The sequence below is a fragment of the Nicotiana sylvestris genome, chromosome 4 (genome assembly GCF_000393655.2).
Source record: "Nicotiana sylvestris chromosome 4, ASM39365v2, whole genome shotgun sequence".
Classification (NCBI taxonomy): Eukaryota; Viridiplantae; Streptophyta; class Magnoliopsida; order Solanales; family Solanaceae; genus Nicotiana; species Nicotiana sylvestris.
The window spans coordinates 130,333,853-130,354,946 of record NC_091060.1 but is presented as its reverse complement, the minus strand read 5'-3'; the positions used below and the strand labels follow the sequence as shown (position 1 = coordinate 130,354,946).

General features: G+C 34.7%; 1 protein-coding gene across 2 annotated transcripts; it reads right to left on the bottom strand.

The window, feature by feature from the left end:
* Positions 1 to 6,778: 6,778 nt before the first annotated feature.
* On the bottom strand, positions 6,779 to 10,019 carry LOC104233952 (uncharacterized). Of its 2 annotated transcripts, none has more exons than XM_009787420.2 (4): positions 9,207 to 10,019; positions 7,297 to 7,389; positions 7,122 to 7,189; positions 6,779 to 7,015 (listed from the first exon to the last, which is right to left on the bottom strand). In XM_009787420.2, exons 1-4 carry the CDS (start codon positions 9,831 to 9,833, stop codon positions 6,874 to 6,876), a joined length of 930 nt encoding a protein of 309 aa, XP_009785722.1. In that variant the 5' UTR covers positions 9,834 to 10,019; the 3' UTR covers positions 6,779 to 6,873. The 2 variants fall into 2 exon arrangements, with proteins under 2 accessions (XP_009785722.1, XP_009785723.1); XM_009787421.2 differs by having other exon boundaries at positions 7,099 to 7,189; positions 9,207 to 9,932.
* Between the last annotated feature and the right edge of the window lie 11,075 nt (positions 10,020 to 21,094).

Here is a 21,094-nt window from a genome sequence, read left to right as displayed (position 1 = left end):
AAAGTTTATGGGTATTGGAATTGTTATCTTGCTTGCATGTGTTATCAACGGGTGTAGGAACATTGTTGAGCTAAAAATGTTTAAGGATGGGTTGAAGGTTGATGAAATCCTCTATAAAAGGACCTTAAAGACTTAATGCACACCTAGTGTTTGATGGAACGCTCAAACGAGCTAAGATTATGAATATCTTCCTAATTTGTGTTCAATTTTGTTAGATCTCGAAATAGATTGGGATTGCTAGGATTTTCGAAACGTTGTAGTAACTTAAGGAAAGCTCAACCAGGTATGTTGGCTTAACTCCCTCTCTCGGAATTGAATTCCATAATGTTTCCCTAAGTTTACGTATGATCGGCCCAAACCCCCTAATTTCTATGTTCCAGGTTATCCCCTATAAACTCATAAAACTTAATTATTCCGAACGAGCCTTGTATTGAACGATAGATGTTTAGTTGCTTATTAAAATGCTATGGCTTTGAGTTTTACCTTAACTGAAAACTGGTATACCAATTAGGTGAGGAAAACTCGATATGCTTAATACTTCTAATTGCTCGCATGTGTACTAAATGTCATGATTGAGTGTGTCTAGTTGCTGATAAACTATAAAGATGTTTGAAAACGAATTAAATGAACTGAGGAAATAGAGTGTAGATAATGTCTATAATTGTGCCTAGTGAGGCCTATGAAATAAGAAAATATATGAAACATGTTACGAAATGAGCCTAGACTCAACTGTTTTAAGATGACTCCAAAAAGTAGAATTCGCCTAAAAACTCTATTGAGGTATGTGTGGCTAAAACCCCCTCTTCTTAGAAATTGAACCCCCATGGTGTTGTAACGACCCGACTTATCATTTTAAGAATTAGCACCCCGTTCAGCGGCTTAAGACCTCAAGAAGCTTCATAGTGTGTATTATGACTTGTGTGTGTGGTCGAGTTTGGTTTTCGTAAGATTCAGAGTTAAATTTAAAGAAAAACAAAATCTTATTTTTGAAGCTCAAATGGAAAGAGTTGACCGGAGAGTTGGCTTTTGAGAAAACGGCCCCAAAATGGAATTTTAATGATGTCAATAGCTTCGTATGGTGATTTCGGACTTAGACGTGTGTCCGAATTTGGATTCGGAAGTCCATAAGATAATTCGGCGCATTTTGGCGAAGTGAGAAAGTTGGCGTGTTCTAATTATATTATTTTATATGTGGAAGAGGTCTATTACCATGATGGATACCAATTGTATATGATAGCAAGTGTACGATGCGTACTATAATATATATGGGATCTAAGGAAAGTCCTAAGTCTAAGCCAAGTTGGAAAATTTCATAATAGACTAAAGTTGCAAATGAGTACGCACAAGACCTAACTTTAGAATATATATATATATATATATATATATATATATATATATATATATATATATATATATATATATATATATATATATATATATATATATATATATATATATATATATATATATATATATATATATATATATATATATATATATATATATATATATATATATATATATATATATATATATATATATATATATATATATATATATATATATATATAAGTTATGGCCAAATTACCAAACACTGGCAGAAGTTGTTCTACCGCGCCGCCCCACGCGGCGCCCGGCGCGCCGCGTCTGTAGAAAATTCCAGAATGTTTCGAAATGTCATTTCTAAACACTTTTTACACAACCGCCCCGCACCCCGCGGCGCTTGGCTGTACAAATACTCAGTTTTACGACCCGGACCCATTTCATTTAACTCGTTTAGGGCTCATATTTTGGGTATTTTCTGGTGTTCTAGAGAGAGGGGAGAGCGATTCTAGAGAGAGGAAAGGAAGGGCTAAGGATTTGCACCCCTCTACCTTGAATCAAACCTTGAAATCGCATCAAAGGGGTTGCTAGGACTTCGAGAGGTAAGAATTTCTTTCCCCAGTTCTTCAATTTCAAAATCTAACTAGAAATGAGTAATTAGTAAGATGATTCTTGGATGTGAGAATATTAGTTATTCATGCTTGTAACAATAAGGTTGTGGGGAGATTGTTGAGTTCAAATAGGTAAAGATTGGGTTGAAAATGGTAGAAATCTTCAAAATTTTAATTGAAGATTTGAAAGACAATCCGATGTCGGAATTCGATAATTTTTGTATAGTTGAACTCGTATCGGAACGGATGTTCGGATTTTGTGAGTTTTTCTTGGATTTGGAACATGGGTCCCGTTGTTGAATTTTAAAATAAATTTTGAATTTTAATTCGGAATATTAGTAATTTCATATGGAATTAATTCGTACGATTTATATTGAGTATATTAAATTATTATGAATAGATTTGAAGCTTCAGACGAATTCGCGAGGCAAAGGCTTGTTGGAATTTTGAATTGGTTGCAAAACGAGGTAAGTGTTTGGTATAACCTTAGCTTGCGGGATTAAGAGTTGTGTCCTATTTGTTATGTGTTATTTGTTGAGTACGACGTATAGGCATGATGACGAGTATCTATACGTTGGTGTCAAGCATGCCCGTGAGTCTTATACTTTGATTAATGTGACTCCGTTTCGTATTGTATATGCTATATATGATACTTTCTATTGAGGAATATGATTTGTGGAAGTATTATTGTTAATTGAACATGGTAGAACGTTGACTCAAGTTGAGAATTTAATTTTTGAACATGGTAGAGCGTTGGCTCAAGTTGAGAATTGAATTGTTGAACATTGTAGAGCATTGGCTCAAGTTGTGAATTGAGTTGTAAAGTAAACGTGAAAGAAGAAAGGAGAGAGAGAATCATGATCTTGTCTCCTTTGCCGGGATGTTATTGTTTTGTTGTTGTTTCCCTTGCCAGAATTTGATTGTTGTACTATTGTTCCCTTGCCGGAATTTTATTGTGATTTCATTTATTTCTTTGCCCTTATTTCTTGTGATTGCTGTTTGGGTGAGGAAGAATGTTAAATTATGAAGGGTGATGTCGTGTATAATTTTGTGAGGAAGAGTGTAAAGCACAGAGGGTGATGTCGTGCCGCACAATGTACAATTCCGTGCCGATTACATTGATTTTACGGTGAGGATGAGAGTAAAAGAACGAAGAGTGATGCCGTGCAGTTTATATTGATTCTTATGGTGAGGACGAGAGTAAAAGCACGAAGGGTGATGCCGTGCACTTGTCCTTGATTTTTCCTGATTCTAATTGAGTTATGTTGTCCTTTACGTTTATTTACTGATTTTCTATTGTTACTTGATTTTATTTCGATGTTATAGATTCCCTTACCCTATTTGCCTTGTGTTTGTTGCTTGGGAGAGGAAGAGCATAAAGCACGAAGGGTGATGCCGTGTATTGTTTTGGTGAGAGAGTGTTAAAGCACGAAGGGTGATGCCGTGCACCTTCTGTTTGCTGTGTTTACTTGTTATTAACAATTCAAGTGTGTTAACTGTTTAGATCCCTTTACTGTTGGGATCCTTTGTGTTGGAATCCATAGTGTTTACAATACTTCGCTTTATCTTTTTTATATGTTCAATACTTCAAATTTCAGCAATTGTTACAATTTTAACTCAATTGATTTCTCAACTAAATTTTTCTTAAACTGTTTGAGGTTGTACTTTACTTAAAAAGGAATTCTACTATGTTTTGAATTATTGATTTCTCGTATTAAAGGTAATGCTTCATTCGATATTGTACTTTAATTGAAAATGGTATTTTCTTTATTCAATGATTTCTAAAAATAACTTAATCTTTTCTTGTTGGTTTCCTAATTGCGCTGGAAGCTGTACTCTACTTTATGTTAAGTGAATGAGGCTCCTTGAACATTCTTAATTGTATTGGGTTATGGAACCTATGAACTGAGTAACATGAGGATATTGTTGTGCAATGTGAGACAGAAATATGTGGGCACAAGGTGCCGGGGAAAATATTATGATTTTATTTAATAGCACGTGAGTTGTCCGTGCGGTTGTGATATAAATATGGGCACGAGGTGCCGTGAAAATATGAAAGTGGGCTGAGACCTATATTATTTATGATTATAAAATGAAGCGTCACAAGGTGACCTTTACTCGAAAGAATTATATTCGAAAGATGCTTATTTGAAAGATATTTATTTGAAGGAAATATATTCGAAATATATTTATTGAAAAGCATATTATCTTCGAGATTATTACTTGAAGGATTTATAGGCGAAAGATTTATATTTGAAGGACTTGATTAATTGATTGCACTTGTATGTATTATTTGTTGAGAAACATTTATGGTATTCTTGTTGCCTACTTTTTATATCACCGGTGGATCATTGTTGCCATCATTGTTATTTGCTTCCTATTATTTTTGTACGCTATATTGCACATGTTTATTTGGTAGTCTGGTCCTAGCCTCGTCACTACTTCGCCGAGGTTAGGCTAGGCACTTACCAGCACATGGGGTCGATTGTGCTGATACTACACTCTGCACTCTTTGTGCAGATCCCAGGCTGTAGACTTCGGACCGCAGTGAGATTACTGTTTCTTGTTCATCAGGCGACCCGAGGTAGTCCTGCAGGCGTCCGCAGGCCTTGGCGTCTCCTTCTATCTACTATTCCTATTTCTTTCATGTATTTCCAGAGACAGTGTTCTATTTATTCTTTCAAACCTTTATTTGTAGTACTCCTAGGCAGTCTGTGAAGTTGTGATACCAGTCTTGGATATATTTGTTATTGATTGGTATTAACAGTATTATTAAAACTTTACAATGCAGCCTTCTGCTTATTCCATTCTGTTGTTATGTAATTGTTGGCTCTTAACTATTATCAGATTAAAAATGGAAGCAAGGTAGATAGTTCAGTTGGTTGGCTTGCCTAGCTTTCACTAGTATGTGCCATCACGACTCCCGAGGCCGGAAAATCCGGGTCGTGACAGGTATCCATGCAAATGTTGTAAGTTCCGAAAATTGATCGATGCAGTGTTTCCTATTTCAAATGAATTTGTGTTGCAAGAATATATGTGCAAGGTGTGTCTCAGTGCTTTCATTATGCTATTTTGTCAATTGAGAATGTGTGAAGAATGTGGAACATGTGCTAAAATGCCTAGACTTCGAGTCGAATTTGAATTGAGATTGTTATGTCGAAATATGTGAAATCCTCTTTATGCTTACAACTTATAATTGCTCTTCTATGTGCCTATTATCTTGAAATGAAAGGTTTAATATTGAAAGTGACAATGATGTGAAATGTGGGGGAAATGAGCTTGGGTTATGAAATGTGACCTAGTGCCAAGTATGATGTAATAATTGTGGCCCCAAATGCTAATGAATTGATATATGTGAATAAATGTGGAATGAGATGATTGATGGAAACATGGGAATGTCTTGAGTAAGACGGCCTAAACGATCGGGCCGTGATCGGACGCCATGCCGCACACATGGTGGTACTGTACTAATATTGAAACTGTAAAGTGATAATGAAATTGTGATTGAGGTACATGTCTCAAATGAGACAACCTAGCCGATCAAGTCGTGATCAGACTCCGCGCAAGAAAGCGGTGGTATTGTGGATGATGTTGAAACGAGAATTGAGATTATAAAGAATGTCTTCAGTGAGATGACCTAGCCGATCGGGTTGTGATCAGACTCCGTGCCAAGAGCACAGTGGCATTATAAATAGTGGCATTGTGAACAGTGGTATTGTGGATAATGGTATCGTGAACTGTGGTATTATCGGTACTAAAGATCTCCGAACTAAAAATATGTATTACTTTCGTATTTTGAAAATTGTTATGTTTCACTTGGGCATTTGTTTATTATTCATGGGGACTTGTTGTTTCTATGTCTTTCCTTTTCTTGTATGGTTATTCTATTTTGAAAGATGATTTTTAGCTTTACATACTAGTACTATTCGACAGTACTAACGTCCCTTTTGCCGGGGACGCTGCGTTTTTAATGAATGCAGGTGGTTCCACAGTAGGCGGCAGTGACCAGTGATAGCGGTACGCTCCTTTCAGCTAACTTGGTGATCCTCACTTCATTTCGAGGTCCTGTGTCATTTTGGTTATCGTATACTTTGTATTTTGAGGTATAGCCAGAGCCTTGTTGCCGGCATTTCCATATTACTCTTCAATTGTACTTAGAGGCTCCGTAGGCAGGTTGTGAGTGGTGTTTGATATTGGAAATTAAATTAGAAATATTTGTATTTGGCAAATATATTTTTCTTTATATCTATAAAAATTGTCATATTTTGGATATTATAGTTGAAACGACTAATGGAAACAAAATGGAAGTTGTTAATGAAATATTTACAAAGTATGATTAATGGAGTTCATCTCCTCTTTATTCATGAATTAGTTTGGGTAGAATGAAACCTTGCAGGTTTGCTCAGTCGGATTTACTCGGTTGAGCGCCGATCGTGCTCCTCGATTTTTGGGGCGTGACATTTATGTACTTGAAGCAAAATGTATTTGTGTTTCATGGCTTCCATACAACACTCGTCGTCAGTGCTACGAGATCAGGAAAGTAAAGTTATGCTTCAGGCTATGCGCTTGAAAACATTTTTTATACCACTAAATGATGTGGTGCAGTGGAAGTGACTGCTCCTCCTTTAACCAGAGGTCTCGGATTCGAGCCCTGGGTATGGAAAAATCCTTGGTAGGGAGCGCTTCCCCCCGAATGAGGCCCTACGCAGCGCGAATCAGGATATAGTCGGCTCCAATGCAGGTACCGAATACCGGGTGGGAAACCAAAAAAAGAAAACATTTTTTATTCTTATATTTTTAGCTATGAAGTCAACTTTTTTATGGGTTGTTTTTTAGACCGTGAATACCAGAAGTAAAAATCTTCATAGGATGGTGTCTCTCAATGAGAGCCACATAGTAAAAATTGAGATAATACATAGAAAAATTTCCCCAAAGTGAATCATGTTTGGTTCTGAGAAGGACTTTTTGTGGAACCCAAGAGAAAGGATTTCAAAGGCTTATGAAATTTTCTGGGTTTCTCATAAAGGAAAGCATGGCCTGTATTCTTGATCACCACAAGTTCAGCATTCTCACCTAAATGCCTGCCACCAATAATATTTACATGTTAGTCACAACCCCAAGAAAACATAGTAATAAACGATTATTTATGTAAATAAAATTACACCTAACCCAGTAGGGGAAATGAACCTTTTCAGTCTGTGACCTAGTTGTAAAGGAAATATTTTGTCTTGATCTCCCCACACTATTAACGTTGGCTGTAAAGAAAGCAACATTATACTAATTAGGAAAAACAATAGTAGCAATGTTAATTAGAGTATTGTAGACCGTTACGTTGTTGAAGACAAGGAAAAAGCCGTAAAACCTGAGTGATCTTAGGTAGATCGGAAAGCTTCCTGTCTTTCGCAATTGCAAGAAGCAACTCTTTCTTCTCCTTTACATAATCTGTAAACATTTCCTGCTCATGACACCAAATTAAAATTATCATTCACCAGAAGAAGAAACGAAGAAAAGTGCTTTCCAATATTTTGTGTTAGGGGAGTTAATTTTTGTTGTACTACTCCCTCGTCACAAATATTTGTCCTTTTTCCCAAATTGAATTTGTTTTGATATATTTAACGTTTTGAAAAAAATTAGAAGCATTTGTTACTCTTTCCAAGTTAACCCTTATTATTTCAGTTAGTGGAATGTTAATTAATCGCCAAGTATTTAATGGAGAGATAACATGTTATTTAGACAAATACTCTATGATAAGGCTATTAAATATCTTTGTAAGGACCTCACAAAATCTTAGTCTTAAAAGACAGATACAAGGATGTCAAAGTCTTGACTCTTGACCTCATTTGGTTTCTCTGTTCAATAAAATCAGATATTCCTTATGAGTTATGACAAAGATGATCATGTCCACTTATTATTATTTTATATATAAATTGATTCTAGCGTTGATCTAACCGAAATTGGTTTAGGTAAGCAACACATGAAACGTTCCATTGGCCAACCGAATCCGCCAAGGCCTGCAATATCATTTTTGCAATGGTACATCTTTTTATTTGATGTTGTACTAAGTCATATTAATATATCATGATCAAGTCATAAATTAAGATAAGAATATATTAATTAACTATAAGTTAGTAACAAAAGTGTATAAAATATGTCATGTATTTATTAAATTAATATAAACACATGCGCAAGTAATTAAGTTTCTACCATCGCATCTTGAGGGCAGCAAAAAATGGATTAAAGATACTAATTAAGTGGGGATTTGGCATTGATTCACTTCAATTTGCTCGATCCTTTTGGTAAATGCAAGAAGAATCAAGGTTTTTTCCTTTATCTACCACTAAGTTCAATCCAAACCAACCACTAAACCACATAATCCACCCAACTTACAGAGATTGTCTCGTTTGGAGCTTTATATTCATTTCTTCACGTTCAACTAATTAATTTTTAAATGGGGCCGGAGTAGTTTGTCATTTAATAATTGATATTTTGAGATTTTACAATTATTATAAGTGATTATGATCCTTATGCGGTTTATCTTAAGGAAAAGAAGTTTTTATTCTACTCTAGCATAACATGCTTTTTTTATTCATGTTGCAAATTCCGAACGTGGAACCACAAATGATTTTGTGACCTATTATAATTTTTTGTTTTGTTTTTTGTTTTGTTTTAGACAAGCAATATCTGAAAATAAAACACGTTCTTTATAGGTTTATTTTTTATTCAAATTGTAAAGAGTTATGTTAAATCATTTCCTTCTTTCTTATTCTAAGATGTCGTCTATTATAAATTTAAAACTCTGTTATTTTGAAAGATCAAAAAAATACCGAAACATTAAATTGGTAGATCTGCATCTTCAACTGCCCGTGAGAACGCATTCAATGTCTTTGCTTCAACTGTATATAGTTGAATTAAATAAAAATTATCTTCCTTTCTTTAATCTTTTGTGCTAGCATTGATTGGAGTACAAGAATTCTGTATGTCTTTCTGAAATAAAATTAATATTTTTTAAAAATTACAAAAAAATGACAAGTCACAAAATTAATAATTCAAAATATTTAAGTCACATATTAAATTAGAAAGCAAAGTTTCACAGAAAATCAAAGTTTCACAGAAAATCTCGTTACGCTTCTCATGGTAACAGTGCTACGTACATAAAGTAGTTATATCATATTGTCAATTTTATTTTTCAGATAATTAGTTAACTAATAATTGTAGTTAATTAAAAGGCAGACAAAGATGTAAGAAGAACTAATTGGAAAATGAGACACTTACATCAATGAAGTCAGTAAGCAAGCAAGAAGGCAAAACTTTCGCCGGAGCTTTAACGAACGTGTAACCCATCAACTCTCTCATTTGCTCCGCCGTCTGCGGCAGCAGAATGTTGGCCGCATCCTCCACACTGTTCACCGCAAACAACCCTTCTTGTAAATCCTTCTCCTCCAAACAAACTCCGGCACAGCAAATCACCACTTTCTCCACACAATTCTTAAACTGCGCCGCCATATTATACGCCACGAACCCACCGTAGCTCAGCCCAACAACGCTCATCTTCACCACCGAGTTTGCCTCCATCACGCGCTTCACGCACTCAGCCTGAAATGACTCGGACCGATCGGGTAGGGTCGTGTAGGAGTCTCCGAAGAATACTAAGTCGGGGACGTAGACGTTGAAGTGTCGTGAGAGGATTCGTACCGTTTCGCTCCATTGCCACATGGAGTTGGCGCCGAACCCGTGGATCAGGACCAAGTCGGGTCGGGTTGATTTTCTTGTTTTGGGTACCCAACAGTGCATGATGGTGCCATCTTTGAGGTCAGTGACAGTAGATCGGAGACCCCGACTGCTGAAACTGGATTTGAGGCATCTGTTCTTTGTAGCCGTTAAGCTAAAACACTTGGGCATCACTGATATAAGATTTCAGAACATGCACTATGTGTTTGTGTGTTTTATTGTGAAGAAAAGGTTAATTGTGGAAAATTCTACTTCGAAAGGGAGAAAGTGGAAAGTAAAAAAAGAATTCTCCATATTTATAGATTATTTGCAGACTGTAGAGGTCAAGGGTCAAAGGAAATATTTAAATAGTATAATGAAGTGTCCATTGCTCTTGGCTCCTATTTAAATAGTATAATGAAGTGTCCATTGCTCTTGGCTCCTCCCCACGTCTTAACCATGAATATTTTGGGGAAAACAAGAAGAAAAGCTTAGCTTTATACACTAATATATTTTCATTTTTACCAAACCTTATTTCTTTCATTTCTCCGTTTCTCGAACCCGTAACTTCTTGGTCATATAATATTAATAATGAGCACCTGGCTGCCCTTTACTTACTATGTAGTAGGAGAATTGAGAAGGGAAAGGAGCTAGGACAGTAAAAAGTGAATCCAGATAAACTATTCTTAAAACATTTTCACCCATATCATTAAACTATATCCTTTTGCAGTAATATTCTTTATTTCAGCTATAGATTCTTGAGATGAGGTTTTACCCCACGCTAGAAAATGGATTTGAATTGTGATTTCCATTTCAAGCGAGATCACCAGTTTTTCTCTTGAATTTAAAGTTGTGTACAGAAGTATATAAATTTTTACAACTTTATCTGCAATAGATATCTATTCATAACAAGTCTAAACTTATAACCTAAACAAACTAAAGAATAATAACCTGTTATAATCGACCAAATTAGACGGATAATTAAATTATTTTACATTATGTAACTTAAACAAAAATAAATAAATCCTTTTTCCTTAGCTAAAACTGTGGAGGCCGGAGTTTAGACAGCTTTTCGTAACGTTTATAAATAAGTGGTCTAGATATCTTTCCGGAGAAATAATTTGATACGCAGTTGTCATCTTAAGAATCTTGTTTTTTCCCCTCAAATTTCTTTTTTTGCTTTAAGTGTGTATTATTTTATTTTAAAAATCGAAAAGCTATTACTAGAGTATTTACTGTCTAAATAAGCACCATGCAAAGTGGTTTGAGTATATCATGTGACATATACTTAATATTAAAAAAGGGAAGGAATCTATATCCGAAAATGTTAATACTTCCTTGTTGGATATTCTTAAAACCATTAATCATTTGATAATCAATATCTTGGGAAAAATAGGATGAGCTTTTCAAAGATAAAAATAATTTTGACCAAAGCTATCCAGTTGACGTGAAATGATTATAAACCTGAGAAATGTAACCTCAGTCGGGCATAAATAAATTAAAATGTATTTTACATGTTTAAAATTTTGGGTTATTATATATTAAACATTGTTGAGCTAATTTTCCTTTCCAAAAGCATGAGAATAAAGGCGTTTAGCATCCGAAACTTCTTAACGACTGGACAAAAAGAAAGGAGGATGAATTAGAGCATCATATGCTCGACCTTTTACTTTTAATGTGGAAATTATAAGAAACAGTATTTTCGTATTTCAGTTTTCATTTTCACGAATATTAAAAAAAATTCTCGACTTTTTCAATTTTAGTCTAACATCTATCTAGAAAAGAAGATTCCTGAGTTTTGAATTCTTTTAGGAGACTTTTACTTCTTTCTTTTCCCAAATTTACTTGTCTTATCTAGAAACCTAAAATTAGAAAGTTCAATTTAAGGAGAGTATATGTAAGACAAATTTATCTGTCACGTGTGTGTGGATATCCTCAGCAGTGAATGTCACTTGATATTGTTATTCTCCTTTTAATATTCTTTTTTGGAAGAACGGATTGTTTATCTACACGTGGATGTAGGTTGGCTTACTAAATCACGTTAAATTGTATACTTCTATTTTATTTTATTGTTTCCTGTTTTATTGCCATTCATAAATCATAATTTGCTTTGTTAACTTCATAAACTATTTTAAATCCTAGATGTGAAAGAAACAAGGAGAAATTTCCAGCATTAGAGCCTTGACAGCCACATAATTTTCACCTTTGGTTGCTTGTGTGTATGATTCATTAGATTATTCAGCAGTCTTACCACATTCGACAGCTGCAAGCGCCAAGGTTGAATAAAGAATAGTTTAATATAGGGCGTGTTTGGTACGAAGGAAAATGTATATTTTCCTGGAAAATGAGTAGTTTTATCACTTATTTTCTCTTATTTGGTGGAGTAAAAAAAAAAATTTCGGAAAATATTTTTTAATGTGTGTTTAGAGAGTAGAAAATATCTTTCAGGAAAATAATTTTTTATGCTACTTCCCCATGTTTCCTATGCTCCACTCCCCCCGGTAAAAACTTACCCGCACCGAATGTTTACACCCAACATAGTTAAGTTAATCATAGGAAACAAATTAAGGTATATTATGAGTCTTATTTTTAATAAATATTTTTTTTTCAAAAAGATAATATTGTCAAACTCAGAGTAATTACTAACCTCAGAAACATTAGGATTGCCGTCACGTCCTTAGCATCTTTTAATTTGTTGGAGTCTTGTGTTTTTCGTTCTTTCATTTCTTCATTGCAAATCAAAAGGGTAATTTGGAAGACGTACTGATTGGGGAGTACAAACTAAAAGCAACGGATTGGAGTCTAAACTTTGTACTCTAATATGTACATGTGCATATGAGAGGACTAAAATTTCGATCCATAGAGGGTGGATGGAAGAAAAGAAAATTTTGTTTCTATAGTCAGATGAATAGAACCTAGTAGAGTGCCCTATAATTTGGTTGGTTAAGATTAAAATATCATAGTAATAATTATAGGAGAAGAAAATTATTTTTCGAAGTTCGTAATGGCCAATGGTGGCCTATGGGATAGGTTGACGGTACTGTTTAGAAGGTAACAAGGAATAGCTAGCATGATTATTAAGTATTCATATTATTAATTAAGATCATGTGCAAATTAACTAAGGTTAAATACTAATAATTGTAATTAAATAAAGTAATATGTGTCATTTGTTTATTGGCCGGATGTAAACACCTGGTGCGGGTAAGTTTTTAACCCCCCCTCCCCCCGCCCCCCGGCTCCCATACACACAAACCCAAAGTGACTATGTGCTGCTTTGCTTTTTCACACAAAAATAACGTTGAAATTTGTGCTACATAACTAAAAAGAAAATACTATTTTTTTTTGGTTGAAAAAGAAAGTAATCTTTCTACAACATGAAAAAGTACTCATTTTGTTAAAATGAGAGAAAATACTTTTTGTATGTCATGAAAAGAAAATACTTTTTACTACATTATTTTGTTGAAATGAAAGAAAATACCTTTTGTTACATAATAAAATAAAGTACTTTTGTTGTTGAAATGAAAGAAAATAGATTTTTACATCATGAAAAGAAAAATACTCATTTTGTTGAAATGAAAGAAAGTACTTTTTACTACATTATTTTGTTCAAATGAAAGAAAGTAAATTTTCTATATCATGAAAAGAAATTACTTATTTTGTTGAAATGAAAGAAGATACTTTTTATTACATATTTTTGTTGAAATGAAAGGAAATACTTTTCTACATCATGAAAAGAAAGTATTTTTTTTGTTGATATGAAAGAAAATGCTTTTTACTACATTTATTTTTGTTGAAATGAAAGAAAATACTTTTTCTACATCATGAAAAGAAAGTATTTTTTTTGTTGAAATGAAAGAAAATACTTTTTCTACTTCATGAAAAGAAAGTACTTTTTTTGTTGAAATGAATGAAAAATACTTTTTTACATTACGAAAAAAATAATACTCATTTTGCTGAAATTAAAAAGAAAGTACTCTATCTACAACATGAAAAGAGAGTACTCTTAATAATATTTCTATTTAGGGTGGGGTAGGGCAGGGTTGTGGAAGGGTGGGTGGATATGGTGGGGTAGGTGGGATAGGGGTGGGGGTGGGTTATGGGGTAGGATGGGTAGGGTGTGTGGGGGTTGGTGGGATGGAGAATAGGGCGGGGAAGGTTGAAGAAGAGTTTTGGAAAATGTTTTCTCTTCTTTTGATAGGGAAAACATTAATGAGTTCATGAGCAGGGGCGGCCCTTCCATAAAGCAAATAAAACAATCGCTTTAGGCCCCATATTTGTGGGAGCCCCATTTTTTGTCACACCTAATAAAATATTTATAAGTTTAAAAAAGAGTTTTGTAAAGTGAAATTTTTTTATTTCTTTCTAATAAATATAGAGAAGAAGGATTTGCAACTGCTATAATTTCTACCAAGAAAATTACACCTGAAATGGATATCGAACCCGAATTTTATAAGAAACGTGTGATATATAGGAAGTAACAATTTGATGCGAAGTTGATAATGAAAGTCCAAAATCTTTCGAAGAGTCCTTTAGAGTTGATTACTTTTATACATAATAGACAAGACTATTTTTTCACATCAAAATAAATTTGAACAATTCGAAGCATATGAAAATATTTTTGGTTTTCTATTTAGCAGTAAAAACTAAGATCACTAGATGTTAGAAATTTGAAAAAATATTGCTTAATCTTGAATGTTCCTTAAAGCATAATAATCAATTTGATATTGATGGTTTAGATTTATTTTCTGAATTAAAAATATTAAGGAAAATATTACAATTAGAAGATAATAGTTTAATTATACACTTAATCAAATAAAAAGAATTAATTCTTTTCCAAATACCTAAATTGCTTATGGAATAATGTTCATAACTCAAGTTACCATTGCTTCAGCGGAAAGAAGTTTTCAAACTTAAAATTGATAAAATCTTATTTAAGAATGACACTGTCACAAGAAAGGTTAGGTGGATGCCCTATATTGTCAATTGAGAAATACTAAGAAAATTAAATAATTATGTATCTAAATTAAGCTAAAAAAAAATAGACATCAAATCAATTTAAAAAAAATTAAAAAATTAAGGCCCCTCGCAAAGTTTGGCTTTAGGCCATAAAATTCATCAGGCCGCCTCTGTTCATGAGGAAAATGTTTTCCAAAATATTAAAGCTAACCAAACATGTGAAAATTAAAAAATATTTTCCGGCTTCATACCAAACACACCCTTAGTTCAAGTGAACATATTTATTCTCAGAATTTTCAATATTTTAACGCAAGAAAAACGAAAGAAAGGAAAGAGAAAAAAAACCAATTAAGGATTTAGATTGGAGTTGACGAGTGGTTGTCGTTAAAGGGCGGTGAAGGAGAAGGATAGGTTGTTGAACAAAACTAAGATCTACAATTTTCTACAACGTTTTATGACTTTTCTCATAATTTTCTTTTTCAAATTAAAGGAGCATGCTTAATATGTGAACTGTGTACTTGTCAAGCTCCATCCTTTCTCGTTTTGAAAATTTATGTTAGGTAATCAATTAATTATGTAGATCATAAAGTCATGCTTCACGAGCTAGTTTGACAGTAGTCATATAAATATCCAATAATTATCCTTCATATTATTTTTATGATTATTTAATCATCTAAATTTATCATTTATATCAACATAGTGTTTCAGTGCATTTTTTATAATTACCTTTGCATTTTTAAGGCTAAATTGCATATCTTTGCAATAATAGCCCATATTAATGTATATTACATTATTTATGCAGAAAATAATTTTTTATATATTTAAAATGTTAAGTAACTATTTTAAATTATTTTTAGTGCACAAATAATATTTATTTTTATTATTTTTATGAATTATTTATTTTTTAAAATTGGATATTTAAAAAACTAGCCTAAATTCCTACCCAAATTCGGACATAAAACTACCCAATACACCAACCTAATACCCTTGGCCCCAAACCCATTAGCCCAGTCCCATACCCATTTTTTATACCTGACCCAGGACCATTTAAATCAGGACCGTTGATCTCTAAGATCAACGGTCCACGTTACATCTGCCCCTTTAAACCTAACCAAACCCCTAACCCTAATCATTTTACCCCCTCCGCCCCAGAACACTCTCCTCTCTCATCTTTCAAGAACCCTAGCCCGCCGCCTCGCCAAAATTCTCTCATATCCCGTTTCTAATGGGATTTTCTTCCCATTCACTTACCATTTCGATATGTTTCCACTATTGGGTGATTATCTATGGTATTACCTAGTACTTGCCTAAACATGGCAAGTACTCTTACTCTGATTTTGTCCTATTTGACTTTCGTCTCTTGGATTTGGATGACTTTGAGTCCAAACGCGTTATTTTGTACCGATTCTCTTGTATCTTGATAATTCGTACTTAACCCTAAAGGTTAGGGTTTCAGATTCTCTATTCACTCTATTACCTGTGAATCTGCCTATTTTTGTCGATTTCTTTTACTTACTCAAATTATGGTTTTAGATCTTCTTCAATCGAACTAAATCTTGCTCAATTCTATGTTTCTTTATGAATAATCTCCTGTCTATGTCTATTTTTATGCTAATATGTGATTCTTGCATTTATTTTCTGCCGATTTTATGGTTTACCTAAATTTAGGGTTTTAGACCCTTTTACTTGAACTAAATCCGGTTCAATTCTGTGGTTTTTTGAATAATCCCATGTCCATGTTCATTATATGCATTATGTGATTCTTTGCCTTATTTTCTACTGATTTTGCATATCTTTACCTAAAATTTAGGGTTTCAATTTTACTGATTTAAGTACTTGCCTTTTGGTATTTAAAATAGCTATGCTTATGTTCTAATTTTGGCACTATTTAAACTCCTCCCCACTCTCCTTTATAAACCAGAGGTTCTGAGTTCAAAAATCTTTCACTACTATACAAAAGTTGTGTGCTTCTGCTCTCTTTTGAATAATTTTGCTCTGTGTTTTGATTCCTGGACGGCTGAAAGCCAAGGTCAGAAATCCCCAAGTTTTTGCTTCTGTCTGGTGATATCCACTGCATTGTTGGATTCCTTTATTCTCTGTTTCATCTCAACTGGTGAGTTAATAGACCTTCTGCCATTTCATTATGATTGTTCACTCAATGTGTTACTTCAACTTATCTATGTTAGCCTAATGTTATTACATTGTGGTTTGAAACATGCTTAAGTTTATGTTGGGTTTATTAATCAGATTTTGCTTAGAACTCTATGCTATTGATGACTATCTATTAAAGTCAAGTTTGTTATAAACATGTTTGTGCACCTTACTTGTTCCTATGAACTAGTTAGCCATGTATAAGTGCATTGACGGATTTATAAGTCTGTTTGTTGAACCTGCTATAACGTGACCTGTTTGATCTTGTTTTCACCCTATTTTGATACCTTTAATAACTGTCTTAACTATCTTTTAACATGTCCTAATCTATCGCTTATCAATGTGATCCTTTCTATGACACCAATGTTTGCACTTAATCTAATCTGGATCTTCTGTTATCACTATGAATCTGCTTATGAACTTTCCTTGTTATCATGTGATTAATTCCTAAAACTTGACCAAGTTTGCCTAAGTTCAAGCATGTCTACTACTTGTTTGTGTATATGTGTTCTGTACCTTCAGTGAAACTCTTTGACTATCTCATATTCTTGTACTATCTGGCCTTTCTGAATCCTCATTCTTAGTTGGCTGAAAGCCAAGGCTGTTTAGGTTCTGTCCTTGACCTCCCTAGTGTGAGCACTGCTCGGGGTCTATGTGAGACCTTTGTGAACTCTGACACACTAGGATTTGGTCCCTAGTCTCCCCCTAAACTGTTTCTGATCAATTTCTCTAGTGTGAGATGTGATGACCTTTAGGTCAAGGTCATCACTTGTGTGCAAGTGAATTCAGTGTTTTGAGGCCTAAAAACCTCCTTTTACCCCACCTTGATTTACGTGCATGGTCCGAACCTATATCCGGAAAGCCTTCTATGTGAAAATATGAGAGATAGAAATTCTAGAGTTAAAATTTAATTATGGTTGACTTTGGTCAATATTTTGAGCAAACGGACCGTGATCCATATTTTGACGATCCCGGGAGGTCCGCAGTAAAATATTGGACTTGGGCGTATGCCCGGAAATGAATTCCGAGGTCCCAAGCCTTAGAAATTAATTTTTGAAAGAAATCGTTTTACTGAATTATCTAAGAAATAAAGAAAAAAATCAATGTTTAAAACCACTGTTATCGGGCCCGTATTTTGGTTCCGGAGCTTGGTACAAACTTGTTATAATATTTGAAAGATAACTGTGAAATTTGGTAAAAATGGAGTTTATTTGACGTGAGTTGGACTTCCGGTTTAAGAGTTATGAACTTTGAGAATTCTTGATGAAAATGTTGAGTTTTGAGGTTTAATTCATGATTTTACATGTTATTTTGATGATGTGATCACACGAGTAGGTCCATATGATGTCTTTGAGTTAGTATGCACACTTGGTTTGGAGTTCCGAGGGCTCGGGTGAGTTTCGGGTAGGTTCCGAGATGTCTTAGGCCTAAAACATAGTTGTTGCAGGTTCAGAGAAGTGGAAGGACACTGAACAAACTAGTGCGGTCCGCACAAAATGGAGTGCTGCCGCGGAGGGGCCTGTGCGGCCGCACTAGATTTTGTGCGGACGCGGTGAAGAAAAATTTCACTGGTCCGACTTCGAAAGCCTATATCTTTTGATCTACAAGGAATATTAAGATGATTCAAAAACGAAAGTTGTAGCTCTTCTTGTCTAGTTTCCAGAAAAGTAAGAAAATCACAATTTGGATATCTATAGAGAAAGTTATAGCCAAAATACTAAAGTATGTTACTGCGGTCCACATGGGAGCTGTGCGGTCCGCACAAAGGGTCTGGGAGGGGTATATTAAGACGGTATTTTCAGTTATTTTTCATTTTTCAAAACCCAAAAAATATAAGAGGCAATTTGTCAAACAACCTTTCTTCTCCAACACACTGGTAAGTGATTTCTAACCCGTTTTCTTCAATCATTAAAATCTTTTCACATGATTACAACTCAAAATTAATAATTTTCATGGGAGAAATTGGGTGTTTGGGGTAGAACTTAGGTTTTTCAAAAAATGGGGATTTGGACCTCGATTTGAAGTCCAATTTCAAAACAAATTATATATTTGGGTTCGTGGGGGAATGGGTAATCGTGTTTTGGTTTGAACCTCGGGTTTTGACCATGTGGGCCCGGAGGCGACTTTTGACTTTTGGGTAAAACTTTGGAAAACTCATTTTCATGCATTGGAGTTGATTCATTTAGCATTTATTGATGTAATTAAGTAAATTGTGGTTAGATACTAGTGGGTTGGAAGTGGAACCAAGTGGTAAAGCAGTAGTTGAAGCTTGATTGTGCTCGTGGCTTTGAGGTAAATGTTTGGTCTAACCTTATCTTGAGGGATTAGGAGTTATGTCTTATTTGTTACATGTTAATTGTAGAGTACGACATATAAGCATGGTGACGAGTATCTATACGTTGGTGTCAAGCATGCCCGTGAGTCTTGTATTATAATTGTTATGACTCCACTGTGGTTTATTGCGCTTCAGATGTTATTATCACCATTGTTCCCTTGCCGGGGTGTTTGTTTGATATTAATGATCCCTTGTCGGGAGGTTTGTTTTGATAGTATTGTTCCCTTGCCGGGATGTTGTTGAAATATCATTGTTCCCTTGCCGGAAAGTTGTTATATTGCTCTTGTTCCCTTGCTGGGATTTCTTGTGACTATTGTTGGCTTGTAAATGGGAGCGGGTGGTATGTCTGCCACAAGATATAATAAAATGGGAGCGGGTGGTACACCTACCACAAGATATAATGAAATGGGAGCGGGTGGTACACCTACCACGAGATAAATAAAATGGGAGCGGGTGGCACGCCTGCCACGAGATACATGAAATGGGAGCGGGTGACATGCCTGCCACGAGATACAGGAAATGGGATCGGGTTGCACGCTTGCAACAAGACGTGAAGAGAAAGTGAAATCTGCCTTTGTTTTCCTTATTCTTGTTAGTGGTTGGATTTTGATTCCTTTGTAATTCTCTTGATATTATGTTTTTACCTGTTATTCCCCCGAAGCATGTTTCCCCCGAAGCATGTTTCCCCCTCCCATCTTTACTTGTTTATTCCTGCTTTACTTTCTGCTGTATATTATATAACTGCACAGGTTTATTTGGTTGTCTGATCCTAGCCTCGTCACTACTTCGCCGAGGTTAGGCTAGGCACTTACCAACACATGGGGTCGGTTGTGCTGATACTACACTCTACACTATGTGCAGATCCCGGAGTATCTCTTGGACCGTAGTTTGGAGGCTACCTTCAACCCACGCAGAGATCCAAGGTAGACCTGCAGGCGTCCACAAGACCCTAGCGTCTCCTCTATCTTTTATTTCATATTTCATCTTTTTGCTTCCAAAACAGTGTGTCTTTTATTCTCGGACCTTGTATTTAGCAGTCTTAGACCATCTGTGACATTGTGACACCAGGTTTTGGGTGATTATGGCTTAAGTAGTTGTAATAGCTACAAAATCAGATATTTTATTGTTTTTCTTCCGCTTAAATAAATATTCTGCTATTTATACATTATCACTTTATATCTGTTAAAAAAAATTAATTGGATAATGGAGTAATTAATTTAAAGGATTGGCTTGCCTAGCTCACATTAGTAGGCGTCATCACGACTCCCGAGGGTGGAAAATTCGGGTCGTGACATGAGCACTGCCCTGGGTTCTTGAAGCCCTTGGGAACTCTAACACGGTAGGGATTTGGGTTATGTATGCTTAGCCTTGATATATGGGTGAATCACTCAACAACTGGTTATGTTGTGAACACGAGTTTTGGAGCTGTTGTGGGTTGAAGGCCTGGCCTGTCCAGGTGTATTTGTGCATATTGTAGGCTCCCTATAGTTATACTTATTCTTTAATTTACTACATTCAATTCTGGGTCTGTAATAACTATTGTAATAACATTTTAGGGTGTTAGTGAAATTAGGAAATGGATTTTGTATACTTGCAACAAATTGGGTAAAAATCCTGCCTATAGGTTCAACAATGTGCTATTGCATGTTCAGTTATCGTGTGTTAGAAATCAAGCCTATAGGTATCCTATTATATTCAGCCATTATATGTTAGCAATCTTGCCTATAGGTTCAATACTTGGTTTAATCGTTTTAGAAACCATGCCTATAGGGAATTGTATATTCAATGTGTGTGCAAAACCTCATTCACATGTTGTTTTATTTACAAATTATAGAAATCATGTCTATAGGATCTAAAATTGGAATAAATTGTAGAAAGCATGCCTATAGCTTTGAATAAGTTTAATTATCATTTTTGCCCGTTCGTTCATGAGTTTCCAAACACTATGCTATTACTCTCACAAGAAAACCTACCTATAGGGTCAAATACGTGATTTTGAATATGTTTCTGA

What these genes read in the sequence shown, in the direction of transcription:
- LOC104233952 (XM_009787420.2), bottom strand. Translation starts at nt 9,833, where the DNA reads ATGCCCAAGTGTTTTAGCTTAACGGCTACAAAGAACAGATGCCTCAAA. An exon ending in ATCTACCTAAGATCACTCAG is followed by an intron (nt 7,190 to 7,296) that starts GTTTTACGGCTT and finishes CTTTCTTTACAG; the next exon opens with CCAACGTTAATAGTGTGGGG. An exon ending in CTAGGTCACAGACTGAAAAG is followed by an intron (nt 7,016 to 7,121) that starts GTTCATTTCCCC and finishes TATTGGTGGCAG; the next exon opens with GCATTTAGGTGAGAATGCTG.